Genomic DNA, 26,979 nt, shown 5'->3' on the forward strand with positions numbered 1-26,979 from the left:
ACATTTCTGTCATGCACTAAAAGAATCTTTTTTTTTTTTTTTTTGGTATAGCATGCTACTCCGAAATACACCGTTTTCTAATCACAAAAGACCTGCTTGCCATGCTTACCAATAAACCCTTGTACTGTTGCATGGAGAAACCCAATCACTGGCAGTTAAGAGTCTGGGCATTCCTGGCCATATGAGACACCAGTTCCAAGAAACTAAGTCTTAAGCTCCCTCATAAACACAGCACCAGCAATATTGTCAGCTAAATATAGGCTGTCTTCTGTATTCTCCTTCCCCAGTTGCCCATCGCTGTCTCATCGCTCCAGTTTGGATAACCTGAGTTGATCGTGGATTATGGTTTGCTGTTTGTTGGTTGTCTGGGCTCTTACACTCATATCGCTGTGTAATACAACGAAGGCCTGAGAAATTCAAACCCCGCACTCTTCTACTAAATTTAAATCTGGCTGTGAATGGATGGCACTGCTGGCCAGTTGTAAAAACGAATAAAAACCTGTACTTTGAAACTTGGATGACTTGTAAAGAAGGCTCGTTAGACTTACTTAAAATTGGGTTTGAAAGCTTGAAAAAAAAAATCACCTGGATTAACCTACATGCATCAAATAAACTGCATTTCATTACTGCAGTAAAAACTGCAATAATAAGGTTCAGTAAAGTAAAAAGTAACAAGAAAAAAGCAACATAAATGAGAACAGGTATAGAATTTCTCAGTAAAATTGGTTACATTGTATTTCTGATGGGTTTCAGTCTATAGGACTATCATGGACTATTAATGGTTATTAACATTTTCAGGTCTCACTTTTCACAGCATGCCACTATCCACCCTCCTCTAATTTTTCCTGCATCGCAGAGTCGGTGGAAGCTGCGTTCCACCAGAGGTAGTAAGAGACAACATGCACTGAACATTACGACCCTCGCATTCACTGAGCAAATCACTCAGCTATACTGTACACACAAATGGACACACAGCAGTTCTCAAATAATCAGTCTGGACCTGCGCTGGAACTGAGCTTCCCATTCCTGTCCTCTCTATCCTTTTTCCGGTCTTTGCATTTTTATTTTTTATTTTTTTGCTCCCTCGATTCATTTCACTCTTTATTAACTGCTTCTATCTATTAAATACTTTTTCATCTTCTTCTCCCTCCTCGTGCATTCAGACTGCACCCCCGCTCCGCCCTTTCAGACATTTGACTGAGGGTCAGAGACAGCCTGCTCTGACTTACTGAGCAGCCGATGCTGAAGTAGTAATCAGTTTTTCACTGAAGCTGTGTGTATGCATTTGCGTGCATGTGTGTGGAAGGGTGGGTGGCACCGGCTATAGTAATCACAGCAAAAGCAGCTCAGAGCAGGCTGATCCATCAGTTGTCACCTAACAGTTTAGCTTAGATTTGTGTTTATTAATGTAGAATTGTTTATGTATTTAGTGTATTTGCGCTTGTGTGTACTCGTATATATGTTGAGGACAAGTGAGCCCGTGTTTAGATTAGACCTCCTTTCGTCTAAGCCCGTAGGAAGGCAGGGTTTAGCTGTGGTCAGCAAATGTCCTCACAAGTAAAGTCAAATGAAAGGAAATCATTACAGAAAATGATGCATTAGCCTGGCGACTCAGTCTGAGACTAATATTAGAAAAAAGTGAGATTTTTCCACTTAAACTCGGCAGCCTATAGCGTCTGCTTTTGTAACAGCTCCGAGGTGATGAGAGGCCTTGATGCTGCATAATAGATTAATAGATTATCCCCACGAGAGTGGATTTGTGTGTGTTTGCACGCTTGATGTACATTCAGGATGAAAACATGTGAGTCGCGCTGCATGAGTGCCTGAGTAAATACCAAAAATATGATATGTACTTTAAATTGTTTGTGTGTGACTAAACCATAATTACATGTTTCACATTCATGTCTCTGCATTTAAATAAAGTTGTGGCTTTGAATTATCGATTCAAATGCATGGTTGTGAAATCATCCAACAGTGTTTTGTGGCTTTTTTTGTGCAGTCAGTGGTGGAAAAAAATAAAATCTAAAATTATTTAACACACTAAAAGTAGAAAACTGCATTTTTGGCACAGTTTGATACTGATGATACTGCTAATTTACACGAACTAACCTCCAGCACTTAAGAAGAGTCCAATCGTGATAATATTGTTATGAAAAGAATGTCTGTCAAAACAAAATGTAACAAAACACTTTGTGTCTTTTGTTTTGGAGCATTGCTCTATTTTCCCGTGCTGGTGTGTCATTGTTTGCAGTTTTCCACAGAAAATGCATCACGGTTTCCAGGAAGGTTTTGGCTTTAGTCTGGCTGGTGACAAATATCTTTTAGTCTTTATCATTGTGAGAACAGCAGCACTAGTCGGCAGCTGTTCATGTGTCACTTCAGTGAGCATCCATCCTGGTAGACATAACTGTAGTTCATAAACCAAAGTTAAACCCTTAATTTTTTTTCCTTCCCAGAATGATGTCTTCCATGCGAGCAACGCCTCCCTTTCATCCACCGCCCGAGGAAGCAGAAGTGATTGGTCAGGACAGTGCAGGCTGGGTTGGTGATGAGCACGACGGCCCAAAGGAGACGGTGTCGCCTTCTTTGCATGACCAGTCCCACCCAGATGAACTGCAGCCAATCAGAGAGAAACCAACAGACGCTGAGTGGGAGAGTGTCAGTCCTGCTGTGATGGTGAGAAGTGAATTAGGCTAAGAGCTTAGAAACTGACCATAATACTATAACTCAGATTCACACAAATGTGGGTGTGTGCACAGAGTACACACTCGGGGCTCACAAATCATAAAACACCTGTGAGATGCAGGAATACATAGGGTGTGCAAATTCTCATGCCTAATGATATCTTTGCACTATTGAGTGAGCACAAGGTGTAGTGGACACACACACAGACACACACGCATGCACCGGTAGTTCTTTCTGACCTGTGTGCTACAGGCAGTGCTGCAGGCAGCCCAGTGAGGGATCTCGTTTAGAGAGTTATACCCCTGGCCTCCTCTCATCTCCACAGCCTGCTTTGGTGTGTGTGTTTGTATGTGTGTTTGAGTGTGTCTGTTAAGGTGTTAGTTACTTGGCTTCAGGTTCTGTGGGTCCCTAATGGACAAAATGTGTTTGGCTTCACCCTCTGAGGAAAGGGGAAAGTTTCCTCTGGTATCATTGTTGTGGTAGAGTTGAATATTTTGGTGAAAAATGTCCCATTTTTTAAAATTACTTGCGTTACTGAATCATGATTATGGCTCTTTAGATATTTTGAAATTGTTACTCAGTTATACTGACCCATGCCCAGTGCACAATAAGAGCTGTAAATGCAGTAATTCATTAACAACAATATTCAAAAACCTGACTTAACATCGGTATCAGACTTCAAAGTTGCCTGAAGGCAAAACTTTTCATGAATATTTGAATTTTCACTCTATATTTTTTCCTTTTTTCTCTCTATTATTTATCTCCAACTTACACACTCACATGTGTAACCATTGTCCCTCATGGACCAGCACAGGACACTGGTGAAAACCTATAACGAAATAATCTTTTCAAGTGTTCAGAAAGAGGACAGGTGGTGCTGGGCCAGAAAGTAACAAAGTGCAATGTTTCAAACTGTAAAAAGTCATAAGGTAAAGCTGCAACACTGCCCAAAGCAGCCACTGACCAGTGAAACATGGGAGGTCCTTGTGCTGTGGACAGAGAAGGGTAAATGACCCTTCTTAACTTCATTGCCTCACCAGCCTCCAACAGTGAGGGTCAACTTAAAACAAAACTTTGTGATTCAAGTTTCTGATCTGAGAATCAAACATTACAGCTTGCACCACCCTGCTTGTATAACTCTTGAGCAGACCTGGAAAAAAAAGCCAACACACCTGAACAATCTGTGAGTGACACACTATCTCGTAATCCTCATTACAGAGGCATCTTCCGCTTAAAGACAAAGTGCACAACAGAGCCTCCTGGAGCCATTTCAAGGGCATCTTAAGATCCCGCTGTTAGCCAAAGCCCCTTGTCTTTGAAACATAAGCCTCCTAAAGTTCTTGGAGATCCCCCCACTCTGTAAGGGGAGGAGAAAGTATCCAGAAATAACCCCAGTGTTAGAGCACCTGTGCTAAAGTGTCGGATGTTGTGTGGGACAATGTGGTCATCCTGAAGGGCTTATCTTTAGATAATTATAGACTCCTTGTGCCTCTTGCTTAACTCATAACCCTGCAGAGCAGACAACAGTGGGACACACACGCTGGGGTCATCCACCATAAACAACAAAAACCCATCAGATATAACGTTAGCTCAGCACTCAGTCACCTCCGACCCGGAGGGTGTCCATATTGTTGCTGGGGACTTCAATAAGGCATGTTTGAAATCTGTGCTCTCCAAATTCCACCAAAATGTTAAGTGTCCTACCAGGGGGGACAGTACACTGGACCATGTGTACAGTAATATCAAGCATGGCTACAGAGTGACAGCCTAGGACAGTCTGACCACCTCTCTCTGCTCCGCACCCCTGCCTACATCCCCCTCAGGAAACAAACTCCTCCAAGCACCCAGGTCATTAAAACATTGCCAGATGATGCTCTTCTCCAGCTACGGGACTGTTTTGATCTGGTCCATGGTCAATCTTAGACCAGCAGGACCTAGAGACCTTCACTCAGTCTGTCCCTTTCTACATTAAGTGCTATGTAGAGAATGTGACACTGGACAGGAGGGACATCAAACAGGTCAAGAAGGCCTACAGGAGGAGGATAGAGGGCTTCCTCCAAGTGTGGAGAGCCATCCATGCCCTCACCAACTACAAAGGCCAGAGCCCCCAACCCCCTGACAGCAGCCTCAAATTTGCAAAGGAGCTCAACACCTTTGCTCAGTTTGAGGCCACCCCTTCCTCGCACCCCCTGTGCTCCACGAAGGATGCCATCACCATCACCCTTCACAGAGCACTGAGCTGTCTGGAGAACAGGAAGAGCTTGATGAGGATGCTCTTTGTGGACTACAGTTATGTGTTCAACACCATAATACCAGACATCCTCACTACCAAACTGGACCACCTAAAGGTCCCCCCTGCATACATATGACTGTACACCAACCTACCCAATCAGCGTCAAGTATGTCGATGACACCACAGTGGTAAAGTAGGCCCAACAGTGGCTGCGCTTCCTCTGTGTCCTGAGGAAGAATAACCTGGACCAGCTGCTGCTGGCCTTCTACCCCTCTTCAGTGGAGTGTGTGCTCTCCTACTGGTGCTGGGTATGCAGGGGCCACTACTAAGAACAGGAAGCCTTCTCAGAGGGTAATCAACACCACCCAAAAAAATAATTGGCTGTCCTCTGCCACCCCTGGAGGCCATCGCCAGCTCCTCCTGTCTCAGGAAAACCAGGGCCCTATTATTCTATTCTATTCATTATCAAAAGGTCTGATTTTTGTCACCTTGACCAAAACAGGAATTAATTCTTATTCTAAAGAGAGGTATAAAACAATCATATGCATCACCCGAGATGTCTGTGTGTGACTGTAGGGTTAAACCTCGATGTGTAATTAATGAATATATTATGAATCTATTAAAGACACAAATCAAGGTTTTTCTCAGACTACTATAACACTTTACTGGCTTTAAATTATTCCACAAATCCACTTCCACCAGCACCAGATTGCATGTCTCTGTGGTCATGCTGCTCCTTACGTGTAAGCACCCTCAACTGAAAAAACACTTGCCAGGCTTGGCCTTCTCACAGTGTGTCTCAGTGGATTATACACACGTGACCCTGGCAGTATAAAGATATGTAATGGAGTATCACCATGTTGTTTTTGATGACAGATAGATCAAGTACTGTGCTCGTCATGTTCTGTCAGTTGCAAAATGCAATCCTAAGTCTGATATTTGGCATGTAGCACCAGCTGACCCATGCCCAGGCAAAGCGCAGTAGAGCAAATAAAGTACAGGCTCACTCCCAAATAGTACTACAGGGATACATTAAAGAGCTTTGGGATGCATTTGTCTGAGCTGTGTTAAAAATAAACTGTTGCATGAATTGAAATGCTCTCTCACAGATATGCAGTACTTAATTACTTTCTATGGCTCGTGGGTTTGAACTCTCATTTTCTATTTCTTCCAAGGACAATGAAAGCAGTAAAGGTGGCTCAGTCTACTCTTACCGGACTACCTCTACCTCTCCAACCAAGCCAGAGGAGTGTCCAAGGGATCGCGGGGAGCCTGTGATTGGCCTCGCCTTTGGGACGCCAGAGCGCCGCAAAGGGAGCCTGGCAGACGTGGTGGACACACTGAAACAGAAGAAGCTCGTGGAGCTGACCAAGACAGAGCAAGACGGTAAGAAAAAGGTCTTCAGTGTATATGTGTGTTTATGTGTGTGTGTATGTTTTATCACCAGTGGACCTGAATCTTTACATTTCAGGCTAGCCTTTTATTCGAAGCTGCAGGCTGTGGAGTAACACTGCTCTTCCACTTATAAACATTCAGTTTAGCTAACTTGAAGATAACTTTATACATCTAAGAAACAGCGCTGCTTTGGGTGGGTTTTTTGGTTTCACCTGAAGGGCTTTGGGGGAGTTTTAGTAGCTTAAATGAGTTAGAGAAATGGTCTAAACACATAGTGGAACATTTTTTTATTTATTTCAAACAAATTTTCCATATTGTCCATTTTCTAGTCCTACAATTGGTGAACTGTTTGTCTTCCATTAAAATAGATTTTAAAACTTTAGCAAAGGTCCTCATTTGTTGCAGGGTTAAGAGCTATCTAGATGAGTGAATATATCACAGTGATACATTAACACACTGCAGGACTGCATCTTCATTCTAGCTTTTCACAGAAGTGATGCAGTTTTTACTCAGTTTCCCTTCCACATAAAGCAACAACAACCTTTGCTCACCATTTTGTTCTCTTTTTTTCTGAAAACTTCCTCTCCAGAAGATCTTTGAACGTCTAAAATTACAACTGACAGATCCCTCACTCGTTAGATCACAGTATCAATCAGTGAAAACACAGGTTTCCCTTTCTCCGCTGCTCCTCTGATCTACACCTCCAACACGGGAAAGGGTTGGAGTCTCCCAGCGTGCCTCAGCTTGCCCTTTTCCTCCCCAAAGCAAACCAGATCTAAAACCATCTAACACCCCTCTTTACTATTATGTGCACATAGTAATCGCGATAATATCAGAGGAGTGCTTGATCTCTCTCATTTAGAGGTTTCACTTTGTTATTGATACAGTAAAATGGGCCAGATTGGATGGCCTGAGGCGTTATACAGTCCACGGTGTCTTAAGCTCCAAGACAGGAAGCTTTGCCTCTCATATTCTGCTCTCATATTCAGCAGCAGAAAACACACACTCACATCTGTGAGTGTGTGTTTTCAAAAGTGTTGTGACACCTTCCTTTCAAATCAAAGAGGACACAAGTGGATAAAAATGCTAGGTGCCCACCTTTAAATGTGGCTCTTTTTGATTTCAGAACCACATGTATACTTCTGATCAACAATACCCAACCTTGCTTACTGTACAATGACGTTGGCCATTTTTAATTCGTTTTGAAGTTTTCTAAACTTAAATTCCTGTTTACTGCGTGTAGTGATTGTGCAGCAACACAACAGACTTTCAGTAAACATAGGTCTTCATTGAGTTTGCTTAGGTTCCCCTTTTCCCCTCTTAATTACTTTTCATATCCCTTGTATGAGAGGAATATGAGCATGGTGTGCTGCATTCTGAAGCCGATATTCTTGATGTTGTGATCAAGTGGCTCTTGGCCCCTCTTGAAGTGTTTTTGTATGTTTAATTGCAACCACTTCCACCCCTTTTCAGCTTAGAGAAATATAACAATATTAAAAAAGTAAAGTCTGTTTGATCTTATATTAGTAGTATACAAAGAGACCTTTTACTACAGATGAGTGATTCAGGGCGACAGCTAATAATAGCATGATTAAATGATAAATAATTTACATGTTTTTTAGTTAGCAATAAATGAAATGGTGATTAATTGACAATAACTGGTTTGGAAACTATCTTGTAAAGGTGAGACTGATGCTTTTTAAACTTTATACATGGTTGTTTACTACTGTGCAGATCATCTGTAAAAACATTGGGATGACTAGTACCATGATGAAAGGCACGTCTAAAATGATGTTTAAAGTATGCAGTTGGTGTGATGAAACTTACAAGACGGATCCTGGAGCTCACAGTCCACTTCCTGTTCATGAACTGTGTAGCTTTGTTACTCGTTTGCTTTCTCTCAGTGTTTGGGTTGGTTTAAACACCAGGACTGCTGACGTACATTTACAAGATCAGGATCTGAGTTAGTCTTGCTTTCACAACAATAGTCTTGCATGTTGAAAAATGAAACTCCCAGTGTGTTAAAATGTGAAAAACAAAATGGGTCCTGGCCAAGTGTCCATATGTGATGAGATGATGTAATAGGTGATAAGAGCACCATTGTGTGTATCTCTGATAGACCAGGCACTTCAACAAAACAGCAGTATGGACTTTTTGATGTTGCGACTGAGGACAAGTTTACTGATTGGTAAAAAAACCCCAAAACTTGATCACAAAACAAAAATAACATTTCCTCATCATTAAGAAATACACATTGCGGTTTAGTGTAATTATTTCTACCTCTATGATGCAATTCCATCCATTCGTCCATCATTTTCCTAACTACTTATTCAGTTCAGGGTTGTGGGGCAGCTGGATCTCTCATATGGCGAGGAGCAGGATACATCCTGGGCAGGTCAGCAGCATCATCACAGGGTCATGATGCGATGCATAATATACTGTTGATAAATTCAATACTTTATGCTCCATGAAATATGACAAGGAAATGTAATTATTTATGATTATTAAACATTGCTAATAATTATATCATTGTTTGTAACATAAAAAGGCTAGTTTAATTAACATCATCAACAATGATGGTTAACTATGGAAGCAATGCTTATGCTAAAAGATACAGTAATACTAGTAACAGTAAGAATAGCAGTGATGTTTCAAAATCACTTTGATATTAAGCATCTCGTTCTTTGCTAATTATCCGCAGTACTAGCACTGATCATGCTGCACACACTTACACAAAAACAAACAAGGTAAACGTGTGCAGTATAACCAGGCACACTGAATCATACAGGGCTTGCTTGAATAGTAATTGTGTTTCAGGGCCTTGTAATCATTCATGCGAATTGCTGTGATCCTTGTAGAAGCATTGTAAAAATGTCTTTCATCCAGCGCTTTGGTAATGCTTAGCTGCGGAGACTGACGGGTACTTCTGCTTTTTTTTTTCTTAATGAATTTAGTCAAAAATGAGGTGATTGATAGAGGCTGAATGCTTCATCGAGTGAGCTTTCAAACCCGATGAGCAATAACGCTCCACATCCTTTTTCTTTTTTTCCCCTCATTTGTTAATTTGCTTGAATACTGCCTCCTATTTTAATTGCCTCTTTCTCTTCTCTAGTTGATTATTGTCTTTTTCCATTTATCTTTTCAGTTCATCTTCTTTCTATCCTTCAACTCCTGGAGCATTTCAAATCACTTCTAGCACATTTTTTAAAAATCCTTTTGCAAGAGGCAACCTTGCTCACATCCTAAAATAAATCTTCGTTTGTGTCACTGGTGAGGACGAGGGATTCCAAATGCATAAGCTGTCTGATTTGTTTGTTTTGTTAAAAGAATGTAAAGCAGAAAGGAGTGCAAGGCCATTGTGGTGAATAGACCTATATACTGAGGTCTTGTGTGGAGTAGATCAGAGATAATTTTTTGCGTTATTGTATAATTCAAATATTCAGGAATTCTGCATTTGAGCCAAGTCTTTTTTTTCCCCTGGCTCTTTAGTCGCGTGTGTTAACTTTGACTCACACTTAAAATGGAGTTTGTTCAGAATGCTCTTACGGCACCAGCAGATTTGATCATCGCCACTCAAATGGGAAGCACATTAAGCTCTGAACAATACTGCCCCTCACCTTGTCCTCTGCCTCCTGCTGCTAAGGGCTCAGTCAGCTGAGCTCTCCCAAGTTAGATTGGCTGTGTGATCAAATGGAACAGACCCTATCCAACCACCGAGCACTCACTTAGCCTAACGTGGCTGACCCCTATGCACTGTGGCCCGGAGCTAAAGTGTGGATGATGTCGCTGTTAGCCCTCGTGCTGCGCTTACCCCCTGTCGGCACGCTGTTAGCAGTCTGCTTCTCAGAGGTGCCCTAAGTGCCTGTGACAGCTCTACTGAATAGACATGGCCTCGCTTTGCTATGCGTGACTTTATTTATTTATTTATTTATTTATTTATTTATATCTTCACACAAAGACAGCCTCAGCTTTTAAAAGCTTTATCAAGAAGTCTTTAAGACTGTGTCAGGTAGCAGTATTTCCACACAGCTAAGTTGCTGAAAATGCATCATTTTCAACTAGACTCTCACAACATGGGAGCCAAGAGGGTGAAGGTCTGGTGTTTTCTGGAGAATTTTGTATTTATGCTGAATTGTGCCTGTCTTATGTGAAGATTTAGCTACAAAAGCTTTCTGCATACAAAAGGGTTTCTCTATACCGTTAGAGCACTTATTAGACTAGTAGGCTGGTTGCTGAATAAAATGTTCACGGCCAGGGTGACGGAAGATCAGAATTAAACAAACGAACAGAAAAAAGCAGGTCCTAGATTTGTTGTTGAATGGAAATACTCCATCCTCAGTCGCTTTGCAGCTAAAAATAAGAGATGGAGAGGTTGGGAAATAAAAGCTTGGAATAAACAATTACGGTAATAACCCAGACAATTCTCTGTCTCTGAACACTGATACATCCTTTCTCTTAGCCATTATTAATCTGAATTCACCTCATCTCCTTGAGGCCTCTTTACAAAAAGGGAAACAACACTCAGAAGTGGACACATTTAACTGAATGCCAAACCCAGCCATTCTGGGCTACTGCCTGGCAGACATTAAACCCATTCAAGTGTGCAATTAAGTTCCCTTCGTTTTGATGAGTGAATTATGATTATCTGTATTGTCATGCCTCCCGGGGGCAGTGTTGGAGTCTGGCATGGGGAAAGTGCCCTGGTGCCAACTTAGTCAGGCATCTAAATGTGCCTACTGCAGCTTTGGTGCCTGGCAAACACTTAACATCACTCTAATCCCTGCTTACACTTGAGCCTGTATGAATTACTGTACAATCCATGTCTTTCATTTGCAAATGAGATCAGGTCCAATTACGGCAACACTGCACTACTCCGGAGCGGTTACAAAACAGACACCTGTGTGACTAATTTATTACCCGACCCGAACTGGAGTTGAATTTAGCAACAAAAGATTCAATTCAATTCAGTTGTATTTATATAGTGCCAAATGACAACAGCAGTTGCCTCAAGGTGCTTTGTATCGTAAGGTAAAGACCCTATAATAATACAGAGACAAGTCCAACAATCAAATGACCCCCGATGAGCAAGAACGTGGCAACGGTGGGAAGGAAAAACTCCCTTTTAACAGGAAGAAATCTCTGGCAGAACCAGGTTCAGGGAGGGGCGGGGCCATCTGCTGTGAAAATGCATTTAACATGCTCCATTAGGGCAGCATGTCCATACTATATTTGCATCCATGCAGTTTAACAAAGAAAAACACCAGATGTAGCCAATACCTCAAGGTACACATTTAGCTTTCATGTAAACTCTGAGCCTGTTTGGTACTGACTGGTGGTGCAGTTTCAGATTTGCCACTAACTGCCCCTCACATCATATGGAAATGGGCAAAAGCATAACATCCAAACTAACATTAGTGGTAAGATGATGATGCATTTCTACGATCCAACAAATCTGTCTTTCTTTTTGTGAGTCACTGTGTCTGCCTCCATTGATTTATTTCTGTGGAGCCGGAACTTCCTCGAGTCTTTTTTTCTGGTTCGTTGTCCTGTTTCGGCTTTGAATGCGTTATATCATCGGTCCCCAACCTTTTTCATGTGAAAAACTGGTTTAAACCCAAGTTTACAGAAGGGCTTAAAACCTTTTACACAAAAATAAATAGTCAAAGCCACTGTATGTTAATTAGACATAGTAAAAACAGCAAACTCTGACCTACATGCAAAGTGTAATCAGTACACAAAAAAACATTACTTTATCTTCCACGCATACACAGTGACATCAACATTTGCAGCTCTTTTGAAGCTGCACTTTTAGTAGCCTTGTTCTGTTGCTTAAGCCTATGTTGTCCACTTTGGAGGTGTCTGCACTATGTCTTGTGCTGAGGCCAGACCAGAGCTGGACACTCAATCACCAATATAATGGCATCCCCAGCTGGAAGAGGAGGTCAGAGCAAGGTCAAACCTTCACTTAACCCCGTTTTTCTGTGACAATAGAAACATTCTGCCTTGGTTCTTTCTGACTGCTGAAAGATGTTTCAACATCTCTGTTGTTACAGCCACTCGAACTGTGCAGCACGCACTCCTCCACCCGAGGGAGAGTGTGCGCTCTGACTATTGGGCATTTTGGGAGTGCTATAATGTTCAATAAAACATTCCCTCTGAGATTTCACTTGTAACTATAATGAATGAATCTTTGATCTTATTAGCAGTTTAGGTGCTACCCTTGCTCGTCAGCAATACTGTGTGAAGGTTAAATACTCTGTATGTTCCGTCAGCTAAGCTGCAGAAGAAGCAATGGTGACTGAACTTTGAGCGTGAGCCCTGTGAGCCAGTGCCCCATGTGCCTCATCTGTGTGTGTGTATGTGTGTGTGTGTGTGTTTGTGTGTGTGTGTGTGTGTGAAGGCTTATGGATTCATACACTCAGGTGGAAGTAGTGATGACAGCTTAACAAGCAAGCTGGGCTGGCCCTGAGAGTTAAGCTTATTAGCTAATTAACAAAGCCTTGGCTCTGGCACCATGTTTGCCTTCCTCTATGGGATTGGCAGCTTGAGATGTGATTGTGTGCAGGTAGAGGCTTTGTTTGTGCATATGTGCATGTAGCTCAGCTTTCCACACCAATAAACATCTCATCTGAACTCGCCATATTATAGCCAATGGCCAGCATTTGTGAAAAGGCTAGATTTTTATTGAAAATTCAGTAAACGTCATTCTTTAATCTTGAACTTGATCTCCTTTTACATATCGCTGTGTTTCCTGGTCAGTACTTCCTTGTTTCTGGCAACAGGCTGACTCCCCCTGGACTTCTTGTGGTTGGGTTAAATCTATTCGTCTGTAATTGATAGGGATCTCTTTACTAATGATCAGGCACAGCCTGTGAGTCTTGAGTGCAAATACAGTCAGTGGGATATGCCCAGTAGCCCTCTCCTGCTCACTTTGGCTGTAGGCCAGCCAACATATGGTATGAGCGCATGCAATGTGGTTTGTCGGAACAGTTTTGAACGTTGTCCAAAAGAATCAGGTTAAATTGCAATTTTCTCAAGTCCTCCTTTTTTACTAGGATTTCAGCAAAGTGCCAATTTGATCCTGATAATTTGGTGAAGGCCAGCATGATATAACCGTAATGGAAAAAAATACCGACTGTGTCACAGCCAAGATAAATTGAGGCCTGTGGAGCATGTTTGACGTGGCTTCTCAAAGATGTGGACTGTGTACTGCGTTACAAACTGCGATGGAAATTGTTTGTCTCGACTAAACCGTCACACACACATTAATATGCGGGATACTGCGTTTCCAGTCTGATTTGTATTTGAATGCTATTTTCTTCTTAAACAAAAATGATCTAATCTATTAATTTCGCTTGTTTATAACACAGTTTTTGTGTAAAATCAGACTGACTTTAAAAAAAAATTTCATTTCAATTTCTGTCATTTTCCTTAGAATGAATTCATATTCTGAACTCTGCGCTCTGCTTTAAACCACAGACATATTAGACATTTTCCAAAGAACATTTATGGAAAAAAATTCAAATAAGGCTGACTATGAAATTAAATGTTTTTAATTATTTTAATGCAGAGGGATTCATCACTCTTAGAAACCAGCCACTATTTTCACAGCAAAATTTTTATGGCAGTGTTAACCCTGAATGTGTGTTAAAACTGCGTGCTGATAGTACCTCTTAAGAGGTATGTCTGATCATTTCTCCTGTCATTGATGTTTTGAGGAGCAGCTGCATTACATGCATATGCAGTCCTTTCCCCCCTTTTTTATTGTTTTTGTGATGCGACAGTATCTGCTTGGGGCAGGTGGGTATGGTTTGGAGTTCTGACGGCTCTGTTGGATTCACTTGCCTTTTCTTCTCTTTGGTTTGCTGTGAAATAAATGAGGACGTAGCCCAGACTCAATGTCAGCTCCCGGAGCCCCCTCTCTCTCCACCAAAACCACAGGCCCCACCCAAACCAGCTCCCGTGGGGGCCCGACCCAAAACAGCACTTCTATTGTGCCTGAACAACACATCTTTCTGTGTGTATACATTTGTTCATGTCTGTGTGTGTGTGTGCTAGCAGGGATAAGATTTCATATATTAAATCTAAAGTGGAGCCAGAAGCTTGGGCCTTCAGTGGGAGACTGTGGCACCCACGGTGTGGGACGGAGAGATTTCGCAGGTCTTTCCTCCCCACTGCTGTCAGACTCCACAACAAAGACTTTAACTGAACAAACACACACATCCACACATGTGCAATAACACTAAGTGCAATAATCTTTTCTGGCATCGTTGTATTTTTACTCAGTTGTATATAGCATTCGTATTCTATTTTTATCTTATTGTATATTTTTATTCTATTTTATTCTACTGTATATAGTATATTATTTTATTCTATTCTGTACAGCTGTGTACTGTATTTATTCTTATTGTATTCAAATTTTTGCGTCATAACTTTTGCACTGTCCACTTCCTGCTGTGACAAAACAAATTTCCCACGTGTGGGACTAATAAAGGTTATCTTATCTTATCTTATCTTATCTTGAACTGATCTTTTGGGACTGTGTGTTTGACAAAGAAGCAATTTTGTTGCCTGGATATAAGTGCCCTCATTTTCAAATTTCTTTTATTTATTTAAAAAAATACAGATCTAAATTTCTTGTTAACCAAAGTCCTATTAAGTGTGGTCAAGCCCAGCTATTTTGTTTATAACGCGTTCTTTTTCTTTCTTTTATCCGCAGAACTTGATGTTACAAACTTTTCAGTCAATGCAGTTTAAATTAAAGCAGGTCACAGATTTATTTAAATGTACAAAATTGTGTAGTTAAATCCAAAGCTCTGGCGTATGTGGTGGTTTTTAAACACTTGCCCACGAGACCTGCTTAATTATTCTCCATCACTCAGATAAAGAGTGGAGATAAATAAATAAAGTGTATTTTATTACTTTTTAAAATAACTGAAAGTTAAATAATAAAATCATCCGCAAGTAAGATGTGACATCTGTCCAAGTCTTTTCCAAAAGTGGCTAAGCTCTACCACCTTCACTTTTATCTTCAAATCCTGCTGTCACATCAGTGTGCAGCAGGCTGTAGAAAGCAGTACCTTTTCTTCGAGGACAAATTTTCACCTTGTTGTTTCCTCACGTTCAGGCGGCAGCGGCGGCTGTTGATATCAGTGTAGTAATTCAGAGCAGGCCTGACCTCTCTGACTGCACCGCCGGGATCAACAGCTGGGTTTTTCTAGTATTAAAGTCACACCTTCAGTAGAAACACTATACTTTATCTAATTCAGTGCCCGGTTTCAGCCCACAGTCTTCAGCAGTACGCCCCTCTTATATCATATAAAGTGCTTTACACTGCTGGGGGGAGTAGTTCATGAGTATTTTTAGCATATGACTCAAAGCCCCACCCGAGCGATGTTGGACGCTGACGTTGTCTAAGTTGCAGGTAAAGTAAATGAATAAAAACTTTGTTGTTAACTGTCAAAGGACAAATTTCATGCCAATTAAATTCCAAGTAGATTTACGACACATTACTAAAGTGGTGTCTTCAGGTGGCCTGTTAAATTTTGCGTTGCAATCGATGTTTTATTTAGACTGCAGTTTAGTCAGCTGATTTGTTCATACAAGATCTGCTTCATACCATATGAATTTGTAGACATAAAGGGGTTTAGGTAATCTACAGGCTCCTGCAACATCACAGGTTTACACCAGACAGGGAGCAAAATGCATTTCTTGATGATGACGTAGGATAATAAAAATTCTTTAGCATGAGTTTTGACACTCGCTGGATGTGGAGTGTCAAATACATTTTTCAATATTTGTTTCTATGGTTGTTTCTAAATACCGAATTTAGGTCTCTCAATTGTGAATTTTCATTTTCACAGTGTTCTGACATTTGATAGACGAGCTGGTAAAAGCAATAAGTAAGGAATTTCTTGTCTTTTCTTTTTCTCCTGCAACAAAAAAAATAAAGTTCATATATGTATATATGACTTCATAAGTCCTGTTGTCCTGTTGTGTAGCATTAGTTGTAATGTGATTATGATTATAAATGTAACAGATTTAAATGATATCTGCAATATATGCGGTTCCTCCTACAAGTGGCCCTCTGCAAGCATATTGCTGGACGGCAAAAGAATGTGTGTGTGTGTGTGTGTCTGTTTTTCTTACAAGGAGGGTGATGTATGTGAAGAGGGTTGCACAGGGCTACTTGCAGACCCCCCCCCAGGCCATGTTCTTTGACAAGAGAGTCCGGGTGTCATCTGACAGATGAAAATAGTTTGTGTGAAATGGACACCGTGCTAACACGCAGCCAGGCTAACCATGCTGCAGTTTAATGGTTTTACAACACTGAGCAAGAAGTGCTAGGTCATTGAACATATGTGTGTGTGTGTGTGTGTGTGTGTGTGTACATGCGTCTGTTATCTACGCGCCCCCCTCTGTGCAATTAAATGTCTCAGCAGTGTACTGACATTCTTTAATCAGTGTGTGAGGTGTGGATGTATGTTTGAGCGCTTCGGAGTGCTTCAGTGTTCTCATATCAGTGTGTGTATGCTTGCGTTTGTGTGTTTTTGCGTATATGTGGGTGTGTGTGTGTCTCTTTCCTCCTCCTGGCTAGCCCGTCTCCTCGTGTTTGGACATATGTTGAGTTTTATTTCACTCAGACATCAATCCTGCTGGCCAGCTGTTAGGACAGCTGCTCTCTCTGTGCCTCTCCTGCTCTGTTTCTCTCTTTTACTCTATCATTCGTGCCGTCTTGCGCTCGCGCTCTCTGTTTCTCTTGGTCTGCCTCTCACTCTGGTTTTTTCTTCAACATTAATGTTTCTTTAACATCAAAATGTTATGCTTTGTTTCTCTTTGCTTCTTCTAAACAGTATTTTTTAAATTTTGTGTCTCTTCAAATTCTTTCTTTCTTTCTTTCTTTCTTGTCCTCTCTCTCTGATCCTGTGGGGTCTGCAGTTGAAGTCATAGCACTGGCATAAATTTGGAAGTGCAAAGTGTAGCTGTCAGCTTCCATTTACACACATTTAGTAGTGAAGTGAAGACACAAAATGTTTTTTTTTTCTTTTTTTAACTGTGGGTGTGTTACACAAACACCAGGCACCGGTTAGAACACTGGATTTTGTTATTTTTTACATTAAGTAATTTTTCAGATTAATGCTTTTTTTTCTCTTTACATTGGCCTTAGACTGCACACTCCAGGGCTCCGAGTTCCCGAGCTCTCTCACTAAGCATAATGTGTTTGTTTGAGAGACTGAAAGAGACGATGTATGTGGATAATTTAAAGGAACTTTTTTTAAGCTTTCATACTAAAATCTGCTCAGCGTGAGTGAACTAAACTTTCAAAATATATGTGTTTCCTAAACATTTTTGTTAGAAAACAAACTTCATTGGAATATGTTGCACACCTGTTGTAAGCATGTTTAAGATAAATATTGCACTAATGAAGGATTTGGCAGGATAGATTATTCCACGGCTTCACACTGAGCTCTCTTGTTAGAAAGTGGTGGTTTTTCCGACACAGCCATTCTTCTAGGCTGAGAGAAATAGCTCTCTACTCCTATTCATACGTATCTGTTACTTACCAACATTTTGCTGAAAAGTTCATTTCATGAGCAACTTTTAAAAACAAGTAGGCTAAAAGAAAGAGTGAGAAGAGAGTGACACAGTCATATAGTAGAAGCCTGTGGCACACTGTGTATTTCTTGGCAGTTGCTCTTTTGGACTGTTGATGCTTGCCTGCCACATACCCACACATACACTAAGTAAAACACACACAGCAAAGCACACAGTAAGTTGCCTGTGGCTCATGTAAAACACCCAAAACATTGTCTCTTGGCAGGTTGGCGTGGGGACAGGTGATAAAAGTGTGTTTACCCTAAACACTCGCCAGCTTGCTAGCTGCCTCAGCGCTGATTTACTACGACTCCGTCTCTTCAGCCGCTTCTTCTCCTCATCGCCTTCCTTCTGGCTCGCTTTCACTTGATCTTATCGCTCATTCACCCTACCTGTCTGTCTCTTCTCCATACTTGTTCCTGCTTGTGACAAAGTCTTTTTTGAAAATATTTTTTATTTTACAACAAATAAAAAGGGAATTTCCAGATGTGGAATGTCTAAAGTGTTTTGATTTGGGAGAGTAAGTTTTTATTACTTCCAGCATGGAGGTTATGTTTTTGGTAGTGTTTGTGTGTCGTTCTGTCTGTAAACACAGTAGCTCAAAAAGTTTTGAATGAATTCTGGTTAAACTGTGTAGGGGTGTCGAGCGGGCTCATGTTAACGGTCCATTAAAATGTGACTAACATATATTGAGGTCTTCAAGTTCAACTCAAGAAGGATTTATTGGTCAAAAATTGAAAAAAAAAAGTATAACTTGTGCTTGTGCTTACAAGTGTTTTTTGACCTTTGACCTCTCTGTCATGGACAATAGACTAACCTGAAGGTGAAAGGGATAATGTTGGGATGGGATACTTTTTGAGTATAGCTGATTAACAGTATAATGTAATGTTATGTACATTACACTAACAGTTTATAACAACTTAAATGCGTTTTATTTTTGGGGTGTCAGTTAATATAAACTTGTGCTCTTTTTTCACTCTATATTTATTACTAAACATTTAAAGCAGTTTTGCTAACAGTGACATACATGGTGCACATGTACTATATCCACATAAATAATAATAATAACAAATATTTGTACTTAAAATTAGAAGCCTGCACGCTGCACTTTTACTGTACAACAGACGTCTTAAAGTATGTTTGTTTAAAGAACAAAGAAAATAAAAGAATGTATGCAAAATCCAATACTGTTAAACCCTTAAAAGTAAATACCTCCCAGAGAGTGAGCTGACTTGCTGGAGGTATGCGCTCTCGGAGTGCTTCTAGCATCAAGAACACATCAGCAACTATTTGATATTGTTTACAAAGTTTTTCCTTATTCTTACTTTTTCTATGTCATCCTTCCCATTTGTTTTTACCCACTTCAGTTTGTCTTTATAATTCTTCCAAATTGCTGAAACAGTCATCTTCATCATTCCCTCTTCAACATTGTCTCCGCCTGCCCTGCTTTCCACCTTTCCCCTTTGTTCTTTTAATGTAACCTTACTTCCCTCACCAGCCAAAACATCCACCCGCTCCCTCGTCTTTTTAACCCATCCAATTTCCGTATTATCCTTCGTTTGATAAAGAGGCCTGTTTCTGGACAGCAAGGAATTTTTATCCACCCACCAATCTAAACACCACTTGAACCCTGACTCAGTTGCGGTGACGGATAAAGAGCCATCTAGGGTAAAACATCTCCCTCCATCCTCTCTCATCCCTCTCTTCTTGTCCTCTTCCTCGTCCCGTCTTTCTTCGTACCACACCGCTCTCATCCCCCCACAGTCTCCTCATCTGATCTGTTTATCAGTACGAGGAGTGTAAATTGTGCAATAGAGTACACATACAGTTGACTTATGCAGATGTGTCTTGGAGTTATAGGTTGTATTTTCTTCACTAAGTGCTCTCATAAATTGGGTTCCTTGATATTGTTTGATACAAGGCGCACTGCACAAGTGCACATTGGCGTCTTCAGGTCTTGTGATTAGAAGAAAAGCCCCTCATCCTGCCTCTGTCCCACAGCCTTCCTCCTTTACCAGCCATAAATATCACCCCTTGAACCAAATGTACACACATACTTATCCTGTGGAGCCACTTGTACAGTAAATCTGCAAAAAAAAAAAAAAAAAATCAGGTGGATTCCATTGTCCGGAGGGGGTGGAAGCTATGTTCATTACATTACTTTACTTCAATGTGGTCCGCCTGCCTGGAAATACCCGCTGTTTATTGCCTAATTTGGGAAATCACCACAAAAAATTTCTGTCATTTTTAAATTGTTTCTTTGTTCTGTATATATCTGCCACCCTACGTCGGTGCCATTGCCCCCCGCCCCCCTCTTTGTTTACATTGAACCCATGTGACGAGGACGGCTGCATCAGCTTATTTACAACAATCATAATCCGACTGTAAACATGCAAGGTTTTAATGGACCTAATAAGGAAGCTGTGCTCGGCTGGTGGACGGCATCTCATGACCACACAATGGGCCCATACGCACAAACTAAACATTAAGCCATTCACAATAGACCATGTGCCCTTATGAATGCCTATCGCGTCTTTTGTCAGGATAAAGGCACCACAAATAAGCTATTGTCTGACTTAACCATTCTAAATCAGGCAATCCCTTAGGGGCATGTTTTCCACACTGCACCCAAGAATGTCTCCTTTTTTTGTACGAGTGTGTGTGTGTGCGCTTTTTGATGTCCTTGGTGACTGAGGCCTCCTCATGGGTCCGTGCATGACCATGACACCATCTATGACACACCTGCCGGCAGAAAAACAAGAGTGTATACACAAATGAAGGACCTTAAAGATTTGTGTCGTAACGTGTGCAGAAATTGGACATACAGAGTGAGTAATGCAGGTGCTGTATTTCTGAATGTAGTGCTTATGCTTAAAGATTTCAGGCTTTTCTGGTGTCACCTTTGGTTTGTGGTGGTGACTGAAGCAGAAGAACAGCTCGTATTTATGTGTTTCTAGCACACGCTGGAAAAATTTGTTACACTGAGGGCTGAGAGCTGTCAGCAGTGTTTTCTGACAAAGTCAACTTCTGAATATTACAAAAGTTGTGTTTGCACTGGGTTTCATGTTCTCCCATCCTCATAGGTACCCTTTAAAATGAGGATGATATAGCAACTATATTTTTGCCTCCATTTGGAAACAAATACTGTTAAATTTAAAGGGTTTATAGTGGAGACCGATTACAACACAAAATATACCTCAAGACTTAACAGGTTATACTTGCTTACATTTATTTGCTGATGCCTGACAATGTGCACACTTTACTGTTTCTTCATTCGCAGGTCGCACACACAGACAGAGGCACACAAACAATCCCGCTTGCACATGTGCAGATATCTGTCTCTACCAAGTTTGTCTCTCTACTGTTTGCCTGGTGAAGAATTGAAAAGTTCCCATTGTTGAAGTAAAGTTCACAGCAGGACTCCAGTTGAATAAATGGGACCTTATGAATCTTATGAGACCACGTGTCTCTGATGTCTATTATCCTGAGGCCATGAGACACATTGTGAGAAAAAAAGACAACCATCTCTAAACAATGCAGACATTCTCATTTGGTCAGCTGCTGCATTTTTTTTTTTTTTTTTTTTTTAGATAAAGTAGGAGGAAATTTTTTCTTCTCCTTGATGGGAAATGTACTCATTCTTAGGTTTTTTTTTTCTTGTGTCTTCTCCATACTTTTTATTATCATCACCCAATTTTCTCCTCTTTCTACTACTTCCCCAGTTTTATGTTTATGGGCGACAGTCAGGCCTCCTGTGAGACCTCAGCATTAGTATCTGAACAGGTGGACTGTTGTAAAATGCATATTTCATTTTAAATATGATGCTATTGTCTGAAAGTTACAAATTGAAACAGACTTGATAAAAAGAAACTAATTGTTTTGTTTGTTTGTTTGTTTGTTTGTTTGTTTGTTTTTGTAGAACCCTCTTGCATGGAAAGACTCCTCTCTAAAGACTGGAAGGAGCGCGTGGATCGCTTGAACGCCACTGAATTCTTGGGGGAGGTTAAAGGTAAGAGTGAGAAAGATAGCAGCTACTACTATATCTACATTCTCTTTCAGGGAGATGCTAAGTGTATGCTGATAAATACTGTTCCTGCTTTAACTGTGCCCTTTGCCACAGTTGGCAAAACAAAAGAAAGACAGCAAGCGTGTTTTTCCCCCCACAATAAGTAGTGCCTTTTTCAAAACCTGCAGCATCTGTGGAATCTCTCATTTTTCTTTTTGGTTCACCCAAATATGAAGAGTGTTATAAATAAAAGCTAATGGTACGTGCGCAGAAAAGACACTGTTGTGCAACGCTAAATTCAAGGGTAAGAAACGGTTAGATACGCTGCAATTCTCTGCTCTGTGTGTATACTTGCTGCATGTTTCTGCATATGAAAGCAGCACAGTAAATGGTAGCCAGGCTTACCTGTCGAGCAGTGAGGGTGGCACTAAGTACTCCAAATTGTACCTTTGATTAAAGGGTGTGTATGAGAGGAGAGGTTGCACATGGTCCTATATTTTTGTAGTCCACATCAGCAAATAGCATTTACAAAGGCATAAATAACCAAGACCAATGAATTCTCGACCTGCTCTGGTGTTCAGAAGTGAAAATAGCAGCATATATATATATATATATATATGCACATCTTATCATTTTGCTTTAGAACTGCAATATAATATGCAATTTAGAATTAATAAAGCTATAAGATCATGTATAGATGATCGGTGTGAATAGCTATTCTTTACACATTAAATACTATAAGTAAAATATGAAATTACAAGTATTACCTCTCTTGACATCACTGTATATCACACACTGCTGACACAGGATTTTGGGGGCCGACACCTAAACAGGTTTTTAGGGAGTAAAAACAGAAAGGTTACATGTTGGCTAAAAATCAATGAAGAAACCACCCTCTGCCCGTCTGTGGTGCTGCTCTACCACTTGTGACGCAGACAGCGCTTATTAAAAGGAATGAAGTCAAAGCCACTTAGAAAAATAGTGCTTGTTCTCAACGCTGAAATGCAGATCCGATATTATTGATGGTTTTCTACTTTTACAATTATCTTCCCCGGCGTGTTTTACATCTCCTGACTTTGTAAAGTTCATGCATATTTTGAGCTGTCGTAAGAAGGAGGCCTGTAATATATTAGAGCCGTGTGGAGCCTCGATTGCAGGCAGTGAGGCTGACTGGTTAGTACAACAAGTAATAGAACAATAAAAAACAATGAGAGTCTTTACTCTGAATTTACAGAACTGTATAGTTTGTGTGTGTGTGTGTGTGTGTGTGTGTGTGTGTGTGTGTGTGTGTGTGTGTGTGTGTGTGTGTGTGTGTGTGTTTGTGTGTGTGTGTGTGTGTGTGTGTGACCGCGTCTGACTAAACTACTCACACATAAGAAGAAAAATGGCTTTCTTAAATTTCTAAAATGTGCTTATGGTAGTTAAATAATAAAAATAGAATGAGGTAGAAAAACAAATGACTTTTAAAAACTGATATATTGAGACAGGGAAATGCTTTCTGTCTCGAGGGCTACAGCATTTTCTGTTTGTGTGCCGTAACGCAAGTTGTTAACGGCAGAGCAGTCGAGCTGCCTTCAGTGAGAGGAACCGTTTGTGATCGTCTCCGGCTGAAATGGCAAGTATTTCCTCTGTGGAAAGTGGGAAAAGGGGACTACAGAGAACCTTCTTCAGCAGAACAGACATTGACTTTTATTGTAGGACACATATCAGACGCTTTTTCTCTGTCGTCATACCGACTACCTCCATCTACACAAGCACCCTTCTTATTCAGATAAAATAAACACCCTTAATCACCCTTTGCATAGTAATAATTTAGCATAGGTTACACAACTCATTGAGAGTGCTCTTGTGTCAGATAAGTGCAGGGATACAGTAAAGTTATTCAAACTAGAAGAAGCAAGTAAGATGAAATTCAAGTAAGAGTGAAGTGAAGGTAATTTCCATCAGTAGAAATGATCTTTATCTTTGGATTCTTTCTGTTTTCACTGTGAAATATTAAAATGAGACATTCAATTCAATCACAGTGTAGTTGCTATAGTGTGGCACATTTTGTACATGAAGACAAAAACAGCTGTCCTCTTTTATTGCTTAAAATGAGAAATTATAAGAAGAAGCCAAAAGTCGTGCTCTGCTTCCCTCAAATGCTTTTATCTTTCTTATATAAAAAGGTTGTTAATTGAAAGTTACATACGCACTCTTGTCTGCACAGATTTTCCAATTTTTTTAATCTCAAACCAAAGTCCAAGTCCAAGGCCAATCAGCATTTAGCGATTCTTTTCACCTTTCTTAATCAACCTTTTTATGAATATTTGTTACTTACTTTTTTATTGGTATTACTATCAGTCCCATTGTTGCCATATCAAATAGGTTCAGGTCATTGTGTGAGGAGACACACAGGATAGAAAACTTAAATTAGGAATAAAAAATGAATAAATCAGTTCATTTTAATTAAATTTAAACATTTTTGACAGCTACAAAAGGTACAAAAAAGTATTTTCAAGGGCACGTTCCTGCTCAGATTTAAGCCTCTCATGCTCCACTTGTTTTGATGTGCTTTGCAGATTTAGTGCCTGTCACATGTGTCTTAATCTATTAAACGTACCACTTTTCTGGTAAAGGATATGCAGAAGCATCTCGGCCTCTTTGAAAGTGACTATATTTCTGCATGAAAAGCAGCATTCAGATGGAATTTTTTTATGACACAGAGGAGGAAATATTATTATTAAGATAAAGATGTATGCAAATATTCTAATTGTCTAATACTGCATGAACTAGCAGAACGTTAGCTGACATATTTTTTTTTTCATTTGCTTTAAATAAGTATATATCTGATATCCACCTGGAGTCATGACAGCATTATTACACTTTTGATGATTAGGAAATGTTTCTTGTAACTTGAAGAATAACAGTTAAATAGCATTTAACTGATCATTCAGTAGCCTCAATTAAAGTGCTTGTGTGTTCCTCAATAAATTTACTCTTTTTTAAAAGCATAGTGCTTTATATCACTACTTTACACCTATTTGATAGATTTGGATTAAACTTTTTTCTTTTTTTAGTTTGTTTGTTGGAGCGGACACAACATACAAATACGTTTTCCTGGGGAAGAAAGACACTAGTGTGCAATCTATTGTCATGATACTGATGGCCAACAGTAATCCCACCCAATAAAGGTTAACAATTTACAAGATGCTCTATGTTTGAAAAATACAAGTTAATCTTATAATGACAAATAAAAGCTTTATGGATCTGTGTTTCATGCAATTCAGTTTTGGTGACTTTTAAAAGTTATTTCGGTCATTTCTGTGATAGAAACCCTCCTTTACCATCTCTTTAAATATTTGATAGCACTTCAGTGGAGACAAGACAAGAGTATGCTTGTCTAATCCACAAAGTTGGACTCAATTCTTATGTGTTAGTTGAAGACACCAATAAATATAGCATGTGCCAGCACACACGCACACAAATGATCACACAAACACGGCACACAGATGTCTCTGTTCATCCAGCTGTGTCCTCACTAAAGAAAATACTCTCGCTGAATTCAAGCGTTTTATTTCTCGATGGTTGAAAAGAAGCCTGGTCTGGCTGACCTAAATACGCAAACACAACTGTTGCTCTGTGTCTCCTCACACAGCGACCTGGACCTATTTGTTCAGTCGCAGTTATTTTTAGGGTAAAAAAAAGCCCATTGACCTCCTTTTATTTACTGGAATGTTCATTACCGGTCAGGTATGGCTTCAGTTTGCCTGTGTACAATATATTTATGTTTATGTGTGAGTAAATACTTTTTAGCTACACTACACCATGACTCACAGCAAAACAACTGGGAATGTGCCCAGGATTAATATATAAACACTATGAAGCTCTAGAAGGAGGTGCGTGACATTTCGTCTAATTATTTGCTCTTAGTTGCTCTTCATTACCGTGTCCTGATATCCTCCTTAATAATATTCTAGCACTAAGCTTTAAATACAACTCTTCTCCAATTTCTTATTCTTCTTCCTATCACAAAAAAATGTTGTTTTAGTCACAGAGGGCAGCAGTTCACTGGTATTTTTCCCCATTTACAACCGATAGCTTTGCTTTTAATTCATTTTTAATAGAAAAAGAGACAAAAGATGAACGGATCAAGCAGAGCTGTGCAATTCTTTTAGATGATGCTAGCGAATCTTGTGCAACTCTGAAAAATTATAAAACTGTAACGATTTATTTTGAAGGATTTTTAAAAAAAAGATTTTCTCCTGTAATTGTCGTTGCCTTGAATACAGCAGTTATGATTTACACTATTATCAAAACATGATCAATTAAAATGAGAAGAAGGATTTTATTTCTTTTATATATTCTTAACCTTCATGAGACTACACTACAACAAATTAAGAAGATGCTGGCTAGAAAATAACTGCAATGGAAAAAGAATAAAACCTGGACACCTCTCAGCTCAGCAGTGTCACCAAAGTTTCAGATGATGAATTAGCTGTTTGCAATGGGGATATGTATGTGGACATTTTCATCTTTTTTTCTTTTCCAGCTTTACCTCGTCTCTATTTTTTGACATTTGGGTATTCTTAGGATTCCTGGTTTTGACATTTCCATGTTTTTTTTTCCTGCAAAGTCAGAGAGCTCATATTAACAGATGGATGGAAAGTGTCTGATTCTACTGTCAGATGCATGAGCAGGCACATCTGGCAGCAATAATCACACTCAAATTCAGCAGTCAGTTAAATAAGGCATCTTTCTCACATTGCAATTTCATTCTTTTTTTTCTTTATTTCATATGCAACCGTCTGTCTGGAAAAGCGAGCTGTTTGTCTACAATAAACCTTGAAATTTGGCAGACTGGATGTGCGATCTTTACACGCCGCTGGCTTGCAGAGAGCACGAGCACGTCTCTGGACAACATGGAGTGACTGTGTTTGTCTTGGGGTCAAGAGTCAGAGTGTTTGTTGTGGTGTAAGTTTGAGGAGACTGTTTAGTCTTGTAGAGAGCAACGTTGGGAGTCTGGCACATAGATCCCGTGGTAAAACATGATGGTTTGGCAGAAGCTCAGCACAGTCAGAGACAT

General features: G+C 40.1%; 1 protein-coding gene across 5 annotated transcripts in view; it reads left to right on the forward strand.

Annotated features, from left to right (window-relative positions):
- Window positions 1–26,979, forward strand: part of LOC147325132 (transcription factor SOX-6-like) — a 102,782-nt gene that overhangs the window by 29,851 nt on the left and 45,952 nt on the right. For all 5 annotated transcript variants that reach the window (XM_086299463.1, XM_086299464.1, XM_086299466.1 and 2 more), the window contains 3 exons: window positions 2,457–2,676; window positions 6,094–6,304; window positions 21,828–21,917. In XM_086299463.1, coding sequence (XP_086155589.1) covers window positions 2,457–2,676; window positions 6,094–6,304; window positions 21,828–21,917 — 521 coding nt within the window. The remainder of the gene's footprint in view (window positions 1–2,456; window positions 2,677–6,093; window positions 6,305–21,827; window positions 21,918–26,979) is intronic.

This window comes from Aulonocara sp. 'chitande type north' Nkhata Bay, linkage group LG7 (assembly GCF_057382095.1).
Source record: "Aulonocara sp. 'chitande type north' Nkhata Bay isolate Kocher_YH1m ecotype deep benthic linkage group LG7, A_spYH_male_GT1.1, whole genome shotgun sequence".
Lineage (NCBI taxonomy): Eukaryota > Metazoa > Chordata > Actinopteri > Cichliformes > Cichlidae > Aulonocara > Aulonocara sp. 'chitande type north' Nkhata Bay.